The 19,735-nt window shown below is 42.9% G+C and overlaps 1 protein-coding gene across 2 annotated transcripts in view; it reads left to right on the plus strand.

Moving 5' to 3' along the window:
* Positions 1 to 19,735, plus strand: part of itgbl1 (integrin, beta-like 1) — a 64,313-nt gene that overhangs the window by 18,484 nt on the left and 26,094 nt on the right. For both annotated transcript variants that reach the window (XR_004021658.1, XM_030757593.1), the window contains exons 3-7: positions 6,041 to 6,187; positions 7,388 to 7,510; positions 7,930 to 8,070; positions 13,408 to 13,548; positions 14,094 to 14,240. Coding sequence is in view for 1 of the 2 variants with exons in the window: in XM_030757593.1 (XP_030613453.1) it covers positions 6,041 to 6,187; positions 7,388 to 7,510; positions 7,930 to 8,070; positions 13,408 to 13,548; positions 14,094 to 14,240 (699 nt within the window). In the remaining variant the exon portion in view is untranslated. The remainder of the gene's footprint in view (positions 1 to 6,040; positions 6,188 to 7,387; positions 7,511 to 7,929; positions 8,071 to 13,407; positions 13,549 to 14,093; positions 14,241 to 19,735) is intronic.

The raw sequence follows: 19,735 nt of genomic DNA on the forward strand, positions 1-19,735 counted from the left end.
CTGGCAGTATGGTGATGTTTTGATCCTTGCTTAGGGCTGTGATGGCCTTCTTCTCCTGAATGGTGAGGTTGGATGGAGGAAGTCTTGCACTGGAGAGAGTGGCTGAAACTTTCATCCTGATCTGTTCTGCTACAGGATGAGAAAGTTTGTTATTTCTTATAGCGGTTTCTGTTGCTGTGATGAGGTCTACTATAGGAAGCTGTTGTGGGGCTATGGCAAAGTTGAGTCCTTTGGCTAGCACATTTTCTTCTGGTTTGGTGAGGACCCTGTCTGATAGGTTCTTCACCCACTTTCCTTGGTTTCCATTGCTTATCGTGTCGTCCTGTTTGTTAACAGATGAATGGTATGCCTTGGTTTGCAGAGTTTGAAATTTACGTAGTTGTCTTTCCTTGCCTTTGATGTGTTGTGCGAGCTGGGCTTTGTCCACAAATGTAGAAACTTCTTCTGCGATGGTGTGAGGTAAGAGTGATGAGAGTTTCTGCTGAGTCTGGTGGATTTTGTTCTGGAGTGCATCTATGGTGAAATGGACCTGTCTTATCCTTTCACTTAAAAGGTGGTTCTGTGCTCTCCATAGAATTTGGTCAGCTCTATGTCCTTTTACTGTGGACCCAAGGTGCAAACTCTTGGGAACCAGTCTGGACTGTCTGCATCTCAAGTTGAAACGAAGGTGGTTCCTGTAGTCCGCTAGCTTTCTTGAGTCCCTTTCATACTCCCGCACCAATTGAAGGGTGTTCCTCCCAAAGTGCAAGGCAATATGTCTGTGTAGATTCTCAGTTATCCAGGTCATAGTAGTCTCTGGAGCTTGAAAAAGGCGACTGGACTTCTTTTTGTTTCTTGAAGACGTTTCACCTCTCATCCGAAAGGCTTCTTCAGTTCTCAACCAAATGGTGGAGAGACCCAGGTATTTAAACCCCTGTGGGCGTAGTCCCCTGGAGGTGGTTATGACCCTCTATTGATCATGTGCTTGAACACATGTGCCCAGGTGTGAAGGGGGCGTGGGTCATATTTAATCAGTGGTTTCAGTTGAAACCAATTTAGGACTCCGCTCCATTGTTTCCTGTGGCCTATTGAGGTCACTGGAACAAAGGTGTGAATGGGGGTTGAGACGTCTGGGAAGGGAGCTCAGGACAGCACTGTAAGCGGGGGAAAGTTGGTGACGTAATCCACCTCCTCTGTTCAATGATGGTTTTTCACAGTGGACATAGATGGCTTCTTTCACTCCTCTTTCAAACCATCTGTTTTCCCTGTCCAAAATGTGGACATTGGCATCCTCAAAAGAGTGCCCTTTTTCCTTCAGATGCAGATGTACTGCTGAATCTTGTCCTGTCGAGGTGGCTCTTCTATGTTGTGCCATTCGTTTGTGAAGAGGCTGTTTGGTTTCACCAATGTAGAGGTCCGAGCACTCTTCACTGCACTGAACAGCATACACTACATCGCTGATCTTGTGTTTGGCGGGTTTGTCCTTGGGATGAACCAGTTTTTGTCTTAGGGTGTGACTTGGTTTGAAGTATACTGAGATGTCATGCTTGGAGAAAATTCTTCTGAGTTTCTCTGACAAGCCTGACACATATGGGATGACAATGTTGTTCCTCTTGTCCTTCCCATTCTCTGTAGTTTGTGTTTGGCCTTCATTCCTTTGCATCTTAGCTGATTTGATGAAGGCCCAGTTGGGGTAACCGCATGTTTTGAGGGCTTTCTTAATGTGTGTGTGTTCCTTATGCTTCCCTTCTGCCTTAGAGGGAACACTTTCCGCACGGTGTTGTAGGGTCCTGATCACCCCAAGTTTGTGTTCCAGAGGGTGGTGGGAGTCAAAGAGGAGATACTGGTCTGTGTGTGTGGGCTTCCGGTAAACTTCAATGTTGAGGCTTCCATCTTCCTCGATAAGCACCGCACAGTCCAGGAATGGTAACTTGTTATCTCTGGTGTCCTCCCTGGTAAAACGTATGTATTTATCCACTGAGTTAATGTGACGAGTGAAGGCTTCTACTTCTTGGGTTTTGATTTTGACCCAGGTGTCATCTACATATCTGTACCAGTGGCTAGGTGCCTTCCCTTTGAAAGAACCAAGAGCTTTACTTTCCACTTCCTCCATGTAAAGGTTGGCTACAATGGGAGACACTGGGGAGCCCATGGCACATCCATGCTTCTGTCTGTAGAATCCATCATTGTATTTAAAATATGTTGTGGTAAGGCAGAGATCTAAAAGTGCACAAATCTGATCTGGGGTGAAGCTGGTTCTGTTCAGTAAGGAATCGTCTTCCTGTAGTCGTCTTCTGACGGTCTCCACTGCCTCAGTTGTAGGTATGCAAGTGAAAAGTGAAACCACATCAAAGGACACCATGGTTTCATCTGGATCCAGTACAAGATTCTGGACCTTGTTAGTAAAATCTGTAGAGTTTTCAATGTGGTGGGGTGTGATGCCAACAAGCGGTGATAAGATGGTGGCGAGGTGTTTGGAAATGTTGTAGGTGACCGAGTTTATACTGCTGATAATGGGTCGAAATGGGACTCCTTCTTTGTGGATCTTTGGGAGTCCATAAATGCATGGAGTGGCTTCTCCAGGGTACAGGCGGTAGTAAGTGGGGCGGTCAATGGCTTTTTCCTTTTCAAGTTGTTGCAGGCAGCAAACAACTTTTTTCTTGTAGTTGCTTGTGGGATCACGTCTCAAGACCTCATAAGTATTGTTGTCACTGAGGAGTGTAGTAATTTTGTTGTGGTAATCCGATGAATTCAGCACAACCGTGCACCTCCCCTTGTCGGCTGGCAGTATGGTGATGTTTTGATCCTTGCTTAGGGCTGTGATGGCCTTCTTCTCCTGAATGGTGAGGTTGGATGGAGGAAGTCTTGCACTGGAGAGAGTGGCTGAAACTTTCATCCTGATCTGTTCTGCTACAGGATGAGAAAGTTTGTTATTTCTTATAGCGGTTTCTGTTGCTGTGATGAGGTCTACTATAGGAAGCTGTTGTGGGGCTATGGCAAAGTTGAGTCCTTTGGCTAGCACATTTTCTTCTGGTTTGGTGAGGACCCTGTCTGATAGGTTCTTCACCCACTTTCCTTGGTTTCCATTGCTTATCGTGTCGTCCTGTTTGTTAACAGATGAATGGTATGCCTTGGTTTGCAGAGTTTGAAATTTACGTAGTTGTCTTTCCTTGCCTTTGATGTGTTGTGCGAGCTGGGCTTTGTCCACAAATGTAGAAACTTCTTCTGCGATGGTGTGAGGTAAGAGTGATGAGAGTTTCTGCTGAGTCTGGTGGATTTTGTTCTGGAGTGCATCTATGATGAAATGGACCTGTCTTATCCTTTCACTTAAAAGGTGGTTCTGTGCTCTCCATAGAATTTGGTCAGCTCTATGTCCTTTTACTGTGGAGCCACTGGTACAGATATGTAGATGACACCTGGGTCAAAATCAAAACCCAAGAAGTAGAAGCCTTCACTCGTCACATTAACTCAGTGGATAAATACATACGTTTTACCAGGGAGGACACCAGAGATAACAAGTTACCATTCCTGGACTGTGCGGTGCTTATCGAGGAAGATGGAAGCCTCAACATTGAAGTTTACCGGAAGCCCACACACACAGACCAGTATCTCCTCTTTGACTCCCACCACCCTCTGGAACACAAACTTGGGGTGATCAGGACCCTACAACACCGTGCGGAAAGTGTTCCCTCTAAGGCAGAAGGGAAGCATAAGGAACACACACACATTAAGAAAGCCCTCAAAACATGCGGTTACCCCAACTGGGCCTTCATCAAATCAGCTAAGATGCAAAGGAATGAAGGCCAAACACAAACTACAGAGAATGGGAAGGACAAGAGGAACAACATTGTCATCCCATATGTGTCAGGCTTGTCAGAGAAACTCAGAAGAATTTTCTCCAAGCATGACATCTCAGTATACTTCAAACCAAGTCACACCCTAAGACAAAAACTGGTTCATCCCAAGGACAAACCCGCCAAACACAAGATCAGCGATGTAGTGTATGCTGTTCAGTGCAGTGAAGAGTGCTCGGACCTCTACATTGGTGAAACCAAACAGCCTCTTCACAAACGAATGGCACAACATAGAAGAGCCACCTCGACAGGACAAGATTCAGCAGTACATCTGCATCTGAAGGAAAAAGGGCACTCTTTTGAGGATGCCAATGTCCACATTTTGGACAGGGAAAACAGATGGTTTGAAAGAGGAGTGAAAGAAGCCATCTATGTCCACTGTGAAAAACCATCATTGAACAGAGGAGGTGGATTACGTCACCAACTTTCCCCCGCTTACAGTGCTGTCCTGAGCTCCCTTCCCAGACGTCTCAACCCCCATTCACACCTTTGTTCCAGTGACCTCAATAGGCCACAGGAAACAATGGAGCGGAGTCCTAAATTGGTTTCAACTGAAACCACTGATTAAATATGACCCACGCCCCCTTCACACCTGGGCACATGTGTTCAAGCACATGATCAATAGAGGGTCATAACCACCTCCAGGGGACTACGCCCACAGGGGTTTAAATACCTGGGTCTCTCCACCATTTGGTTGAGAACTGAAGAAGCCTTTCGGATGAGAGGTGAAACGTCTTCAAGAAACAAAAAGAAGTCCAGTCGCCTTTTTCAAGCTCCAGAGACTACTATGACCTGGATAACTGAGAATCTACACAGACACAATGACTCAAGAATCACTAATAACTGGAGATAACACTTTATATTAACTATCACTAATGACTTGTGATTGTGAATTGTGACAACTGAGTTACTGTGGACAGTTCACAAAATGTTTTTACTAATTGGTTAATGTTTGATTTGTTGAGCATTATTTGAATTGTTGCTGTAAAACTGTGTTTTGTATAAGAACACTGTGTGGAGCATCAATAAACATTATTCAGATGGCCATTATACATTTGTAATTGATGCATATAATGCTTATTTTAATGAGTGTATAAGTAGGCAGGTGTGATGCATACATCACTGGACTGTGAGCCTGGAGACACCAGTTTGTGTTCTCTTTCCATTCACATGTAGTTTTATCCTCACTGGTTTAGGTACCAAAACCAATTTGTTACTTTTGGATGAAGATCATTGTTTGGACTAAAACATGGTGACTTGGGGAATGAAAGTTGTTGCATAATTGCTGCCATGCAACAGGATCAATGCTAAAGGAGACCTTTGTCACGCAACATATCTTTTCAGGTGCGACACCATTCATAAAACTATAGATAATTCACAAAATAATTATTTATTCAATAAATTACAGAAATTTACAAAATTTATGACATTGTACTGTAAGCATCATGGATTAAAATGAAGTGAAGTGTTAACCAGACAAAAAGCAAAAACGTAAGTTTACTCACAGCTTTTAGTGATTAATATAGGGGGAAATTGCGATTCATGAAGCTTTATGCCTCTTTATATTTGCACACCAATGAATGTCAGTACACAGTACACACAGTACAGATATTATAGTCCAGTTTGTTACAGTTATATAAAAGTTTGTCTTTCCTTGAAATTCTACTGTCTCTGTGGTTCTCTTTGATGCACACGTTACATATTTTCTCTTCCTCCAACCTGTTGCCAAGTGTCCCCTGAGATGTATCGATAATGTGGAGAGACAGGGGTCTTGCGGGTTGCTAATGACTGATGGATAGCCCTTGAAAAGGACACCACATTTACATGATGAACGATTCAGGCGAATGATTGAGTGTGACATACAAGGCCCCTTGCTGCTAAATGCAATGAGAGCAACATTTATAATAACTTGTCAACAGCCCTCATTTGCATCATGTGTTTCCTCCTGTTTTTCATATTGCTCACTGTGACCATCAGAATGATGAGAAATACAGTAGTGACACCAGACTGCCTGCATAGGTCCTTTAAACACTGAACAAGGCTGTGTCACTGAGACAGGAACCAGCATACTGTATGACAGTGGAATTTATTTTATAGTAGTATACCTAAGTTATAGGTATATAACACAAACAAAGCTTTGAAATATTGGTCTTGTACATGATTTTAGCAGTGATAAACAGCATATGGCACATTGTGTTTCCCTTTAGACCGTGGCTACTGTGACTGTGGGGTGTGTGAGTGTGATGAAGGTTGGTACGGTGATGCCTGCCAGTTTCAGGAAGACTGTAACCTATCGGGCAAGAAGAGCAGGGGGCTTTGCAAAAACCAACAGGGGGTGATCTGCTCCAACAGAGGTATGGCTGTCACGCAAACAGAGTCAGTTATGCACAGATGCACAACACGTATTTTGCAACAAACACTCATCAAAACATTGCCCTTACATATTGACATACCAGCAACTTATTTTAGAACAATTTGGCATGCTCTCCTAATATGGTCTCAGCCAAAACTAATGGCTTATAGTCTAGAACCAGGCCTCTCTAGTAGAGAGACAGAGAGAGAGAGAGCTTTTGCTTTGTTTTAAATAATAAACACTTTTTCTCTAATAAGCCAACAGTCCGCAGTTAGATTATATGAATTTTTCTACGTTACTACTGGCCAAAACATTAAAAAAAAAAAACCCACCCATAATAAAATTATTAATTACAACCTACACGCTCCTTCAGAATTTTCTTTCAGGCAGATCACTTTGCTCCCACACACACACACACACACACACACACACACACACACACACACACACACACACACACACACACACACACGTTTAAACAATCTCTTTTCTCTAACACAGCTACTTTTACAAATGTATGCAAACATTGGGAAGACATCTTGAATTAACGATACTGTAAGTACTGATAATTCAGTCTGACCTTAAATTAAATAACACAAGACACAGTGCAGTCCCAGTCTGTGTGACTATCAATATTACGGACTGACACACTAAAGCTGCACACTGTGAGGTAATGTCTGACAGCCAGCCCCTCACCTACCTGGGCTTAACCTCGCGACTGGCGTGCAGTGCCTCCAGCTAAATGATGAATATAGATGTGTTTATGTGTCTGTGAATTTGAGTGCATGTGCATGTTTGTCTGTGTGGTGAATGTATATGCAGGTGTGTGTGCCGAAATATGTATTGTACAGTATGTGGCCTGCATAGAAATGCTAATTTATTCGCAGCATGTGGCTGTCTACCCTTCAGCTTCTTTAGTACATATTTCAAAAAGCAGAAGTATGGGTGCATGCGCACACATGCACACATGCACGCACGCATGCACACTATCTTTAGTAATCAGACATAAATCTAGATCCACAGACAGTTCTTCCAGTGCATGGCCGCAGACTATCTAGATTCTTGGTCTTGCTGTGCACTTCATCAAAAATATACACATAACTCCTTTATCTAAAACAAATTTTTAACTGCAAACATAAATACATACACAGAAACCTGACCTTTTCCCACAACCTGTGTCTAAAGCTGGCGTTTTCCATAGGAACCTGCCACTGTGGTAGCTGCATGTGCGACAATGAAGACGAGAGAGGCCTGGTGACAGGACGTTTTTGTGAGTGTGATGACAGCGAGTGCCTGGATGAAGAAACTGGAGAGATTTGTGGAGGTGTGCCCCGCATCTGCTGACAAAGCCCTTTACTCTTCCCCTGAACAGAGAGTGCATCTTGGTTTAACCACTGCTGGATTCGTTACTCAAAAATAGTACTGCAATACATATTACTCTTTACTGTGAGAAAAGAATAGAAATGCATTACCTTACTTATTTAGTCCCTTGCAGACAGTTATTTGTTAAAGATGCTAAGAACCGAGAATACAAACAGGAAAACTGAAAGACCTGCAGACAAATAGGAATGTGTGCATAATTCTGCCTTCACTGGTTTTTCCCTTCACTACTTTCTAAGGTTAATTAGCCATTTAGTTGATTTTGAAAAACAGTTCATGCAGTTTGCCTAACATGTCTACACATTTGTGAACCATGGACATTGAACCGATCTCATCAGCTGTTCCATTCTGATCTGCTTCCAGGGCATGGCCAGTGTTACTGTGGAAACTGTTACTGTGCTGCTGGTTGGCATGGAGACAAATGTGAGTTCCAGTGTGCCATGAGCCCATGGGAAAGCAGGCAGAAATGCACATCTCCAGATGGCAAAATCTGCAGCAACAGAGGTCTGTTTACCTGAGATAATGTTTGATTTTTTGTTTGTTTGTTTTACTTGTATTAAACTGTTATGGCACATTTTAAATGAAGTATTATCATAATATACACAGGCCATGTGCACACTTATACATACAAAATATAAACAGTACACACATGTCAATGTTTACTGTCAGTGAATAGAAAGCCACAAAAAACTAAAGAGTATGGCCAGGATGAAAATTGTTTATCCTGGTACACCTTCAGACCATTGACAGTGTATAAAGATGTCTCAGACCCATTACAATTACAGGGTGCTTACAATCCACAGCATCATAATAAGCAATGATGTATCAGACCTGTTTCTAGGTCCAAGCTCCTACTGCATTCACTGAGCCTGCTGTCTTTTTAATGTGTTGTAAGGCTTTGTGTTTTGCTTTACTTAATAGCAACAAGCCCCTAAAACTCATCAGTGGTCATTCTTGGTTCTTTTATTAGCACTATTCACATGCAGCACATCTTTAGGCCCCATGGGCTCACAGTGTCCTGGACACCAACTGTTTCAGTGTTGATATTAGGCTTAGGATCACAACTGTTTCAGAGCAAGTAATTTAGATGGAAACTAGCGAGCTAACTTCCTCGTAACTTCTAACGGCGCTAAACCTTCTAGATCCTCTTTTTCATGAATGTCTGGATGTTAAACTTTTTTGAATGACCTGGCAGAGCAGCCACACTTCATTATTTTATCATATCATTTTATTGAAGTTGAAAGAATTTGGATTGTTTTGAACTCTCAGTGGGATCTCGATGTTTGTTTAATTTTGGAAACCAAAGGAGCGTTTGGACCCAAAAATGGCTAATGATGTCAGACTAAACGTTGCGTCATCACTGTTCACTCCAATGGACTGTTATTGTTACAGCAATGGCGGCTCATGGAGCATCACAATAGTTCCTGGAAGTTAGCAACATACGCTAGTCATAGAGATTCAGCAGCACTTTTTTTTTTTTTTTTTAGGCCTGTCATGTCTGGCAGATCTTGCAAACAGAACTGTGATCTGAATGCATTGTTGTGCCAAACATATTTGCTATTTCAAGATGAGCTCTATAGGTCCTCTATAGGCTCCTCTTGTTAGTGTGTGACCCTTTATTTTATTTGAATTATTTTTAACATGCTATGTGACAAATTGTGCTGGAGCTGACAGGCTTAGGAAAAGGAAAAGAGAAAAGAAATAAAAGAGAAAGGGAAAGAGGAAGAAGGAAAAAAAGAAAATAGAAAAAAGAAACAGGAAAGAGTGCAAGTAAGTAAACCAAATAGTTCATCATTCAGCAGCATTTAAGTTTGGGATGCAAGTCAGAGCTATTGATCACTACCTGAGAGTCTTACCTCAGAGTCTTAAAATAAATCTGTCATTAAGAGTACTTACAGTTTGAGTTATGGAATTGCTGAAACCACAATGAAGAAAATCACAGTATAGCATCAAGTCAGTTAGACTTCTGGGATATTGACCTGGTCAGTTAAGTAGCAGAGGGAGTTGTTAATCACTTTCAGCTGCTTTGGTGTTAATGCAATTGACAACAGGTGCATTGGAGGGGCAACAATGAGACAACCCCATATCCATGGAGGAACGCACAGACCGGCACACCCTATGGTGTTGCAGTGGGTCCTGGGTTCCTCCTGGTGCACAACAATGCCCAGTCTCATGTGGTGAGAGTATGCAGGCAGTTCCTGGAGGATGAAGGAATTGATACCATTAATTGGCCCCCATGCTCACCTGAATTAAATCCAATAGAACACCTCTGGGACATTATGTTTCAATCTATCTGACGCCACCAGGTTGCACCTCAGACTGTCCGGGAGCTCAGTGATGCCCTGGTCCAGATCTGGGAGGAGATCCCCAAGGACACCATCCATCTTCTCATTGGGACACGATGGATGGTGTCAGGCACGTGGAGGTCATGCACACTACTGAGTACCATTTTGAGTTGCTGCAGTGAAATTGTGGCAAAATGGACTAGCCTGCCGGATCATTTGTTCACTTTGATTTTCAGGGTGTCTTTGAATTCAGTCTTATGTAAGTTATATCCTTTCATTCCTGACACAGTACCCAGTCCACATCACTGATGACATCAGCATGATTTTTCCCCCCATTGTGTTCCTTTAAATTTTTTTTTAGCATTGTATTTATTCTATTCCATTAAAATATTATTGTATTAAATATTAAATTGCAGCTGCTATTGATTAGCAGTGTTTTAAAAAAAACAATTAAATGATTAGCTGCATGCTCTGAAAATGGCAATACAAGCTGATAAGACTTGCTCTTAATGCTAATCTTTGAATATTTTACTTATAAACATATATACAAAGATTTAAATACATACACTTCTGTGTGGTATAAAAACTATTGCAGATCAATGCATTTATTGACTACTAATTACCAAAAAATAGAGCTCTTTATATCCACACATTCCAATAGCCCTAAGCACTTTGGGACTCTGAAGTCTACATGATGATCCTGCATTCTGAACCCCTGCTGATGTGACTCTTACTGTTCAAGAGCTCTGAAAATATCTATTTCAGTAGAAGTATGTTGCTAGGAAACAGGAAGCAAACATTCTAAATGGGGTCAAATTCATTTCCTGTGTGTTTACTGCATAAAGAAGGGGAAAAACACTCAGTGCTAAAAGTAATCAAACAATTTTTTAATTTGTTTTTGTTTTGCTTCTTCCTCTTGTTTTCCTGAAAATATTATCAACAATGAAGGTCTGTAATTGTCTCCTGTTGTCTTCAGGTTTACTTAGTTTCCCCAATGCGTGTGTTATGAAATGAATCTTACAATACCCTCAGTAAATAAAGCAAATAAGCTTTACATTTGTTAGAATATTTGTCTGAAAATGGTAAACAACATGTGCAGGACCACACAACAGATACATTCACAAAAGGAAGAATATTCCGTTATTAGTGAACATAGACAGGGGTCAGTCATCACAGACAAAATATTCAGTTTTATTATAAGACTGAAAAGAGGTGGGATATGTGGTGTCTTCTAAGTGTGAAATCTCTTGACACGTTTAGCAGGGTGACTGAGTATTTCATAAGTAGCATATAAAAGAACCATGGGTCAATGCCTTTTCTCTTATTTGAATATAACTGGTAAATAAAATAAAAATAAAACCTTTAAAATTGCATCCTTAAAACTGAGGAAGAAAACAGACATGGAAACAGAGAAAAAATGCAAGATAAATATGCAAAAAAATAATAAAAACAATGAAAAAACCACATAAATTTAACAAGCCTACTCAGATTTTGGAGGACAGGCAGTCAGAGAAATAACTTCACTAACCTAGCTCAAGTGATCCTGTGGGATTTCAGTAAATCTCTCAAAAATTAATTACAGTGAACTGGCTGAGGGCTGGCTAAGTGGCAGGGTGAAATGGTAGGCCACATGGACAGAGCCTCATCACAGAGCTGCAAATTTATGGTTTAGTGCACAACTGACACGGCCTGAACAAAACGTCTTCATGGTGGAGCGGCCCATTGTGCTAGAGAAATAGGAATACCACATAATCGCTGCCCTCTTAGCCTGGTCTCTCTCGAAAAAGAGATTTTTAATCTCAACGAGACTTTTTAACTGGATAAACAAAGTATGTATATAAAAATAACAAAAGGCATGCAACAGCAAATACAAACAATGTTATTAGCTATAAATATTTGTTATTACATGTTTACTTTAAACTTTTTTTCCTGCACTACTAGTGTAAGCACATTTTGCTTTCTGATTAAAACCTGTTAATCCACTCCCTTCTTCTATTATATGTTTTTGTTTGAGCTTTGATGCAGTTTTGTTAGCAACAGATAAAACATAATGAGATAATCTTAAAGATTTGAATTACAACATATTACCAACAAACTTTTTCAGCAATTCAGAAACATTTCTGAACTACTATAAATCCAGAGTCTTAAAAATGTTATTTTAAAATAAAAAGACTATGTGCTTGAAAATCACTCCAACTAAATTATACTTGGTTTTACTTTAGTTTAACTTTAACAGATGTGGAAATAACAATGCCACGTGCATTGCTTTTTTTTTTCTTTTTTCTTTTTTAAAGCAAATTTTTTAAAGTAAAGTCAGTATTGCGTTAAATACAGGTACTATAAATACTGTGTTTATCCTAGAGTACCAGATAGATTTAGCATCTTTTTACAGTCTTATCCATCTAATTGTTAAATAACATTTAGATGGCAAGATGGACAGTTCAGTTTTGGAAATCCCATCCCTATCCTTATGTGACATGCAACAATTTCACTTCATCCAAAAAACACTGTGAAGATAATTCCTGGAGATTATAGTAAATGGATCAAGTCTGATGATTACACCGAGGCTCGATTTGATTTCATCATCGTGTACAGATGTAAAGATTTGAAGTTTTTTGTATGAGACTGTTAAATCTCACTCCTCTCTCCTGTATTTTGCTCATGAGTAACCTTCATCTCCTGCTCACACACTTAAATGGATCAGTGATTAATTTGACTGACAGTAACTAACAGATAATTCTGGTTCACACCAGCAAACTATATCCCTCCCTCTGTTTGTTTGGGTTATGTACCCTTCCCAGTGGAGATTATAACAGTTCTCTCAAACTAATAATGTCAAAGGCTGAATACATGCAATAACCACATATGCTACATTTTCAGTTTCTTTGATCAAAGCTATTTCATTCTGAAATAACAGGAATTTAATGAAAAATTATCTTTGAATATTCCAAAATGGCAATTCTGATTTTTAGTGATTCCCAAACATTTGTGAACAATGACTATTACAGGTGTTGTGATCAGTTCTGGTGAAGCTCCACTGTGATATTTGTATCAGACATAGAAGTGCATGGGTCTATTAATCCAGGACTCCAGGGTGAGTGAGGGAGACCGAACGTAGGGCCATGGGCTAGACACGCGCCAGCCCAGAGGCCTGCCAGCTGGCCTTGCTCCCCTGGGGATCCCCATGCTCTGTCACTGCTGATAAGAGAAAATGGGATTTCCAATGGATACTGCTCAGCTGATGCCCTCGTTCAGATGTGAAACAAATAAAAAAGGGAGACAGATGGATGCACAGATACATAGATAAAGGAAGAAAAAAAAAGATACAGCCTTTCTTCAAGAAGAAACATAAACCCTCCTTCCCCCACCAGCATTTATGGATTTGACCTTGTTGTGTTTGTTCCTCAGTTAACTTTACATTACTGACTTATTTGGCCTGTACTGAAAAAAAAAAGATGAAAGACCAGTAAAAAAAACAAACAAACAAACAAAAAAAAAAACCAAAGAATTCAATGTGAATTTACAGGATGTCTGTTTGTGTGTGTGTGTGTGTTAGGGACCTGTGTGTGTGGAGAGTGTAGCTGTCATGATGTGGATCCCTCTGGCGACTGGGGAGATATTCATGGAGACACCTGCGAGTGCGATGAGAGGAACTGTCATGCAACATATGACCGGTACACAGATGACTTCTGCTCAGGTCAGCAAGCTCAGTGTGATTAAAAAAATACATTCAAACACCCGATGAGATGTTTACTTTGTTAACCTCAATTTTTAAAAAAATGAAGCTATTCCTCAAAATGTTGAACTAATGTTTTAAAGGAGGGCTGGTGAGAAAGTGGTTTGCAATTTACAGCTAGTGGGGCATAACTCTGTATATTGTATTTCTTCTTTAAGAAACTGCAGTTCCTTTCACTTAGCAAACACCAACCGCATTTTGCATGCCACTCATAATGCTTTGGTGCAGCTTCACACCCATAAAAGTGAATGTCTCGTATACCTTAACAATAAACTGGGGAGGGGTGGAAATGACCTTTTCACTATTTCTCCAAAGAATTAATGAACAATGTATAATAGATGCCACCACGGTGCTTTCCATTCATTAAACTCTAATATTTCTGCATCTGAAAATTTACCTCTTTTCTCTTCCTCTCATATTTTTTACAACATTTTTTAATTCCTGCACAAACATCCCTTTGTTACACTCATCTGCTTTCCACAACTCTTCTCCCATCCTCTTGGCAGGTCATGGCCAGTGCAACTGCGGCAGGTGTGACTGCAAGGAAGGGTGGGCAGGGAATAAGTGTGAGCATCCTCTGTCCTGCTCCCTGTCTTTGGAAAGCAGTTTGAAGAAGTGCAGAGGAACGTCCAATTTGCCCTGCTTCGGACGAGGTACCTGGTCTTCCTGTTGCTATGGTTACAGCAGCAGGCTTGCACTCTGCTCTTACCTCTTGGAGTAAAATAGGTCATTTCCAGTCTTGCACATCTCTCTATTCATCCTTAAGAGGGCTTTACAGACATCAGTCAAATGTGATAGCATCTCTAACCAAGCCATTATCGTAACAGCAATCACTCGACTCATGTCACACACTAGTATACATTAATGTGTGTGTGAGCGCATTTATACTGAAGTTTGTACGGGGGCTCATTTTTTTGTCTGGTTTGTGAACAGAGGTGTGCATTTGTCCTCATATATATGTTGCGGATATGTGAGATAGATTTAGTGGCATTCCTGTAAACTAACTCTCAGTCGAACAGACTGCAGGTGATTGTGTCTGGATTTATTACACTGCACTGTGTGCTTCATAGGTGGCCCTTCTAGACAGAAGAAGCTTGCTGTCTTGGTACCTCCAAATGTGGGGCTTAATACTAACACTAGATTCAGCTACTGAGCCAACACTTCCACGCACTCACGAACCTTTGCTGGATGATAGTAAGGGGAAAGTGGGGGGAACAGTGTCATGTAGGGGTGTGATAGAGGCGATGACATTGTGCATCGCTACCTACAGTACATTCAAAACATTCCCACATTGAAAATATGTTTTTGATTTTAATAATCACTTTTATAATAATTGTCAAATAGTTCTGACTAGAAGAGAAACAGCCACGGTCAGATGAGAAATTTCCAACTTTATTTGCTTTGCCAGGACTGTGTGGATGTTTGTGTAAATGATTGTACAATCAGATGTATATCCAGTATATATTTGGATATTGCTAAATTCTGCCTGGTACACAGAATTGTGTAACATTCTTATCTTCTTCCCCCACTTCGAAGGAGGGAGCAGAGCTCGCACAAAACAGCGCAGACAGAAATATCTCAATTTAAATAAGCAGTATTCTGTCTTTGGCAGAAATCTGTGCGTTCATATAGGATTCTATCATTCACATTGTGCTGTGGAGCAGTGGAGAACAAAAAATGTCTTGAAATGCCTTTTTTGTACTCCACGAGCATTTTTTATTTTTTTTTTCATTAAAGATGGCTTGTTCAACTGTTACAAAGCCTTGAGGACCACAAAAAAATTACATGTTGGCTTAAAAGACACTGAAAGACTAGGCAAAACTAAAACATACAGGGAGACCACATACGAACACTTCCTTAGGAAATAACTACAACTTTACATAGCTGAAAGCTTTTTAGTCAACAATGGGAGAAATAAATGACTCACTTTTTGCAAAGCAGTGCTGATTAATCATTAGAAGCAGTGGGCTCAAATGCTTCTGGGCACATCTACAATCAAAGGTATTAAACTTAAATACCAAATGGATGAGGCAAGAATAAGATCAAGAAAAAGGCTTGGCATTTATGACCAGGCTGCAGTAGGAGTTTGAATAATATTGTCCCAAAATCTACAGGATTAATGAACATTTAAGTTTTAGAAGGGATTGAAACTTGCCAAGTGTTTGGTATTTGGAGGTAAAAGATAAACTTGAAGCCAAAGGAAAAAAAAAAAAGCTTCATGAAGTTATTCAGCATGCTGTGACACTTTACTCAATATGCAAAAAAGATGAGTAATGATTAAGTCATATCATTATCCTCCAAAAGTATTGGAACAGTGAAGCCAGTCCTTTTATTTTTTGCTGTAGACTGAAAATATTTGGGTTTGACAAAAAAAAAATCAATATAAGGCAGTCACGTGCTGCATGGCCATAGTGCATTATCTTGCATTTGGGTCATTATCTTGCTGTATGATCAGTTTGGTTGCATCTTACTTTAAATTGACAGACAAAATGTTTCTGTAGATTTCTGAGTTCATTGTACTGCTGCCATCATGCGTGACATCATCAGTGAAGATTAATAAGCTCATCCAAGAAGAAGCCATTCAAGCCCAAGCCATGATATTACCTCCTCTGTGTTTCACAGATGAGCTCATATGTTTGGGATCATGAGCAGATCCTTTCTTTCTCCAAACTTTAGCCTTTCCATCACCTTGGTAAAGGTTCATCTTTGTCTCATCAGTCCATAAAACTTTGTCCCAGATTTTCTGAGGCTTGTCTCTGTACTTCATGGCAAACTCCAGCCTGGCCTTCCTGTTCTTCCTCTTGCTAATTACTGGTTTGCATCTTCTGGTGAAGCCTCTGGACTTTTGTTCACGAAGTCTTCTGCGAACAGTAGATTGTGACACCTTCGCTCGTGCCCTCTGGAGGTTGTTGCTGATGTCACTAACAGTTGTTTTAGGGTCTTTCTTTGCAGCACTTAAAATGTTTCTGTCATCAGCTGCTATTGTTTTCTTTGGTCCACCTGTTCAACATCTGTTACTTAGTACACCGGTGATGACTTTCTTCTTCAGGACAGTCAGTCATATGTTCCAATACTTTTGCTCACGAGAAAAATCTTCTTAACTGTGTATCAGATCCAGATGTAAATACCTGGAAATAAAAGCTGAGATGTTGATCTTTTGTCTCATATTCATCTTGCAATGTCAAACCCAAATGCTTTCAGTCTTCAGCAAAAAATAAAGTAATTGGCCTCACTGTCCCAATACTTTTGGAGGGGAGTGTATGACGTCTTCCATGTTTTATTGTCACGGCTGCGTGCTGGCAAGGCAGGGAGGACCCCAGTGCAGGACATGGCGAGAGCAGGTTTAGAGGGCAGTAAACAGCAAACTCGAAACTTGAAAGCAGGAACTAGAAACTCGAAAACTCAAAGACAAAACACACAGGCAAAAACTGACGAGGACCTGAACACTGAACTAAACAACACTGAGACCTAAATACACAGATGGAACGAGGGGGAGAGGAAAACAGCTGAGCACAACAGGCGAAAAGAATAAGACTCATAACACAGGAAGTAAAACATAACAGAAAACACAGGGAACACTGGACTACCAAAATAAAGCAGGAACCAAGGCAAAAACAAAACCCCAAGGAGCAGTCCAAACAAAACCCAAAACCAGACCAGGGTGGGAGGAGGGGGAACCGGACTGAGGGACAGAAGCAAACAAAACCCGGGAGACCAAACAGAAAATCAAAGATAGTTCAGGGGGTCTGCCAGGGAAGTGACAAAGGCCAAAACAAAACAAAAATACTGAACAAGAACAAAAGGCAGCAGCCCAAGGCTGGATAAAGCAGTCCAAAACAGAGTCCAGGGGATGAAGAGGACCGAAGCAGTCCTGGGGGGTCAAAGAACCAAAACAAAAAATGCAAAGAGCCAAAAACAAAAAACACAGGGCCCAAAAAAAAACAGCACAAGGCCAGAAAACAGTCCATAATGTTCAGGGGGCCGCCCCAGCCAAGGGGCAGAACTCACAGGCCAGGAAACAGAAGGGTCATCAGGAGGCCGACCGCGCTCCCAGCGATGGCAATGACAGATGATCTCAGGCGGGCGGCCGCGTGGCATGCGATGGAGCCGGATGACCTCGGGCGGGCGGCGAAGAGACGAGACAGGAGGCCGACCGCAGCTCCAGCGGTGACGGCGGCGAAGACGTGGAGACGAGACAGGAGGCCGACTGCAGCTCCGGCGGCGGCGGCGGCGAAGACATGGAGACGAGACAGGAGGCCGACCGCAGCTCCAGAGGCAGCGGTGGCGAAGACGTGGAGACAAGACAGGAGGCTGACCGCACTCCCAGCGGCAGCGATGAGGAGGATGAAGGCGAGCAGGAGGCCGACCGCGCTCCCAGCAGGGGCGGCGAGGACGACAAAGGCGAGCAGGAGGCCGACCGCGCTCCCAGCGGCGGCAACGAGGACGAAGGCAGGCAGGCTCAGGATACTTGAAAGGCTCCAAACACTTGAAAGGCTCCGAAGTACCAAAAGAGCCAGGGAACTCGAAGGAGCCAGGGAACTCGAAAGAGCCATGCTCCTTTAATGACTGGGGCTGCTTTGTAGGTAGCTCAACAGTAGGTTCAGGCAGGGGTGGCTTTAAGGTGGCCAAGGGGACCGAGGCAGAGGAGAGACCAGAGGAGGGAGCAGAGGGAGCAGAGGAGGGAGCTAAGGGAGTGACTAAAGGGACCGAAGGGGAAGGAGCTGAGGGACCTGAAGGGGGTAAAGAACAAAATGAGGGAACTATTGGGATCAGAGGGACCAAAGCTGAGGGGACCTGAGGGACTGAGGGGACCTGAGCTGAGGAGGTGGCTAAGGGGACCTGAGGGACCGAGGGAACCTGAGCTGAGGAGGTGGCTAAGGGGACCTGAGGGACCGAGGGGGCCAGAGCTGAGGAGGTGGCTAAGGGGACCTGAGGGACCGAGGGGACCAAAGTTAACGAGGGAGCTAAAGGGACCAATGAGGGCGACACCGAGGGAGCTGAAGGGACCGAAGGCACTCAGGGAGCTGAAGGGACCGAAGGCACTAAAGGGGCTGAAGGGACCAGAGCAGAGGGAACCTGAGGGACAGAGGGGACCGAGGGACCTGAGAGGACTGAGGCGGAGGCCGAGGGGACCGGAGAGACCAAAGCGGGAACCAAGGGGACCGAAGCTGTGGGGTAAATGGGAACCGAAGCCATGGTTGAGGGAACCGAGGGGACCGAAGTGACTAAAGAGCTAAGGGAACTGGAGCTGAAGGCGCTAAAGGGACCGAAGCCGAGATAGAGGGGACCGAGGGGACTGAAGCTGAGAGCACTGAGGGGACTTGAGAGACTAAGGAGACCAGAGAAACCGAAGCTGAGGCTGAGGGAGCTAAAGGGACCGAAGCTGAGGCTGAGGGAGCTAAAGGGACCGAAGCTGAAGCTGAGGGAGCAGGGACTAAGGGGACCGAAGCTGGAACCGAGGAAGCTGAGGGAGCAGGGACTAAGGGGACCGAAGCTGGAACCGAGGAAGCTGAGGGAGCTGGAGCTAAGGGAGCTAGAGCGGGGTGAGCGGAGGGAGCTGGAGCTAAGGGAGCTAGAGCGGGGTGAGCAGAGGGAGCTAGAGCAGGGTGAGCGGAGGGAGCTGGAGCAGGGTGAGCGGAGGAAGCTGGAGCTAAGGAAGCTGGAGCAGGGTGTTTCGAAACCAGTCTATGAACAATGTGCTTCACTGTTTCCTGCTCCTCCACATTGGACAGCTCAAGTCACTGCTCACAAAACAAGGTGACTGAATCAATGAAATCCTGCCTCGTTTTCTTGTCCGTCCAGTCCGTCCTAGAAGCATTCTCAATGTTGCTGTCTTTAGCTGCCTTAGCAGCAGAAAAGGATTGATTTGACTCTTCTGCCAGTTTGGAAAACTCAGTGGCCACTTTATTGGGTACAGAGTCTGGAAATATTGTCTCTGAATCAGGCAAAACAGAAGAGTCACTCAAAAAATGCCTGGTGCCGCGACACACGGGTGAATGAGCAGAATTGTCCTCAGGCTGCACAGACCGAGCAGTGAAGCCCAGCCGGTGCTGTGCAGTGCTTACCGGTGCGGCAGGCGAAGGCTGCCGTTTCCCTCGTCAAGAGCCGTGCTTCCTTCTCCCAGAAGCGAGCGGAGGCTGCGACAAGG

This window comes from Archocentrus centrarchus, chromosome 21 (assembly GCF_007364275.1).
Source record: "Archocentrus centrarchus isolate MPI-CPG fArcCen1 chromosome 21, fArcCen1, whole genome shotgun sequence".
Taxonomy (NCBI): Eukaryota; Metazoa; Chordata; class Actinopteri; order Cichliformes; family Cichlidae; genus Archocentrus; species Archocentrus centrarchus.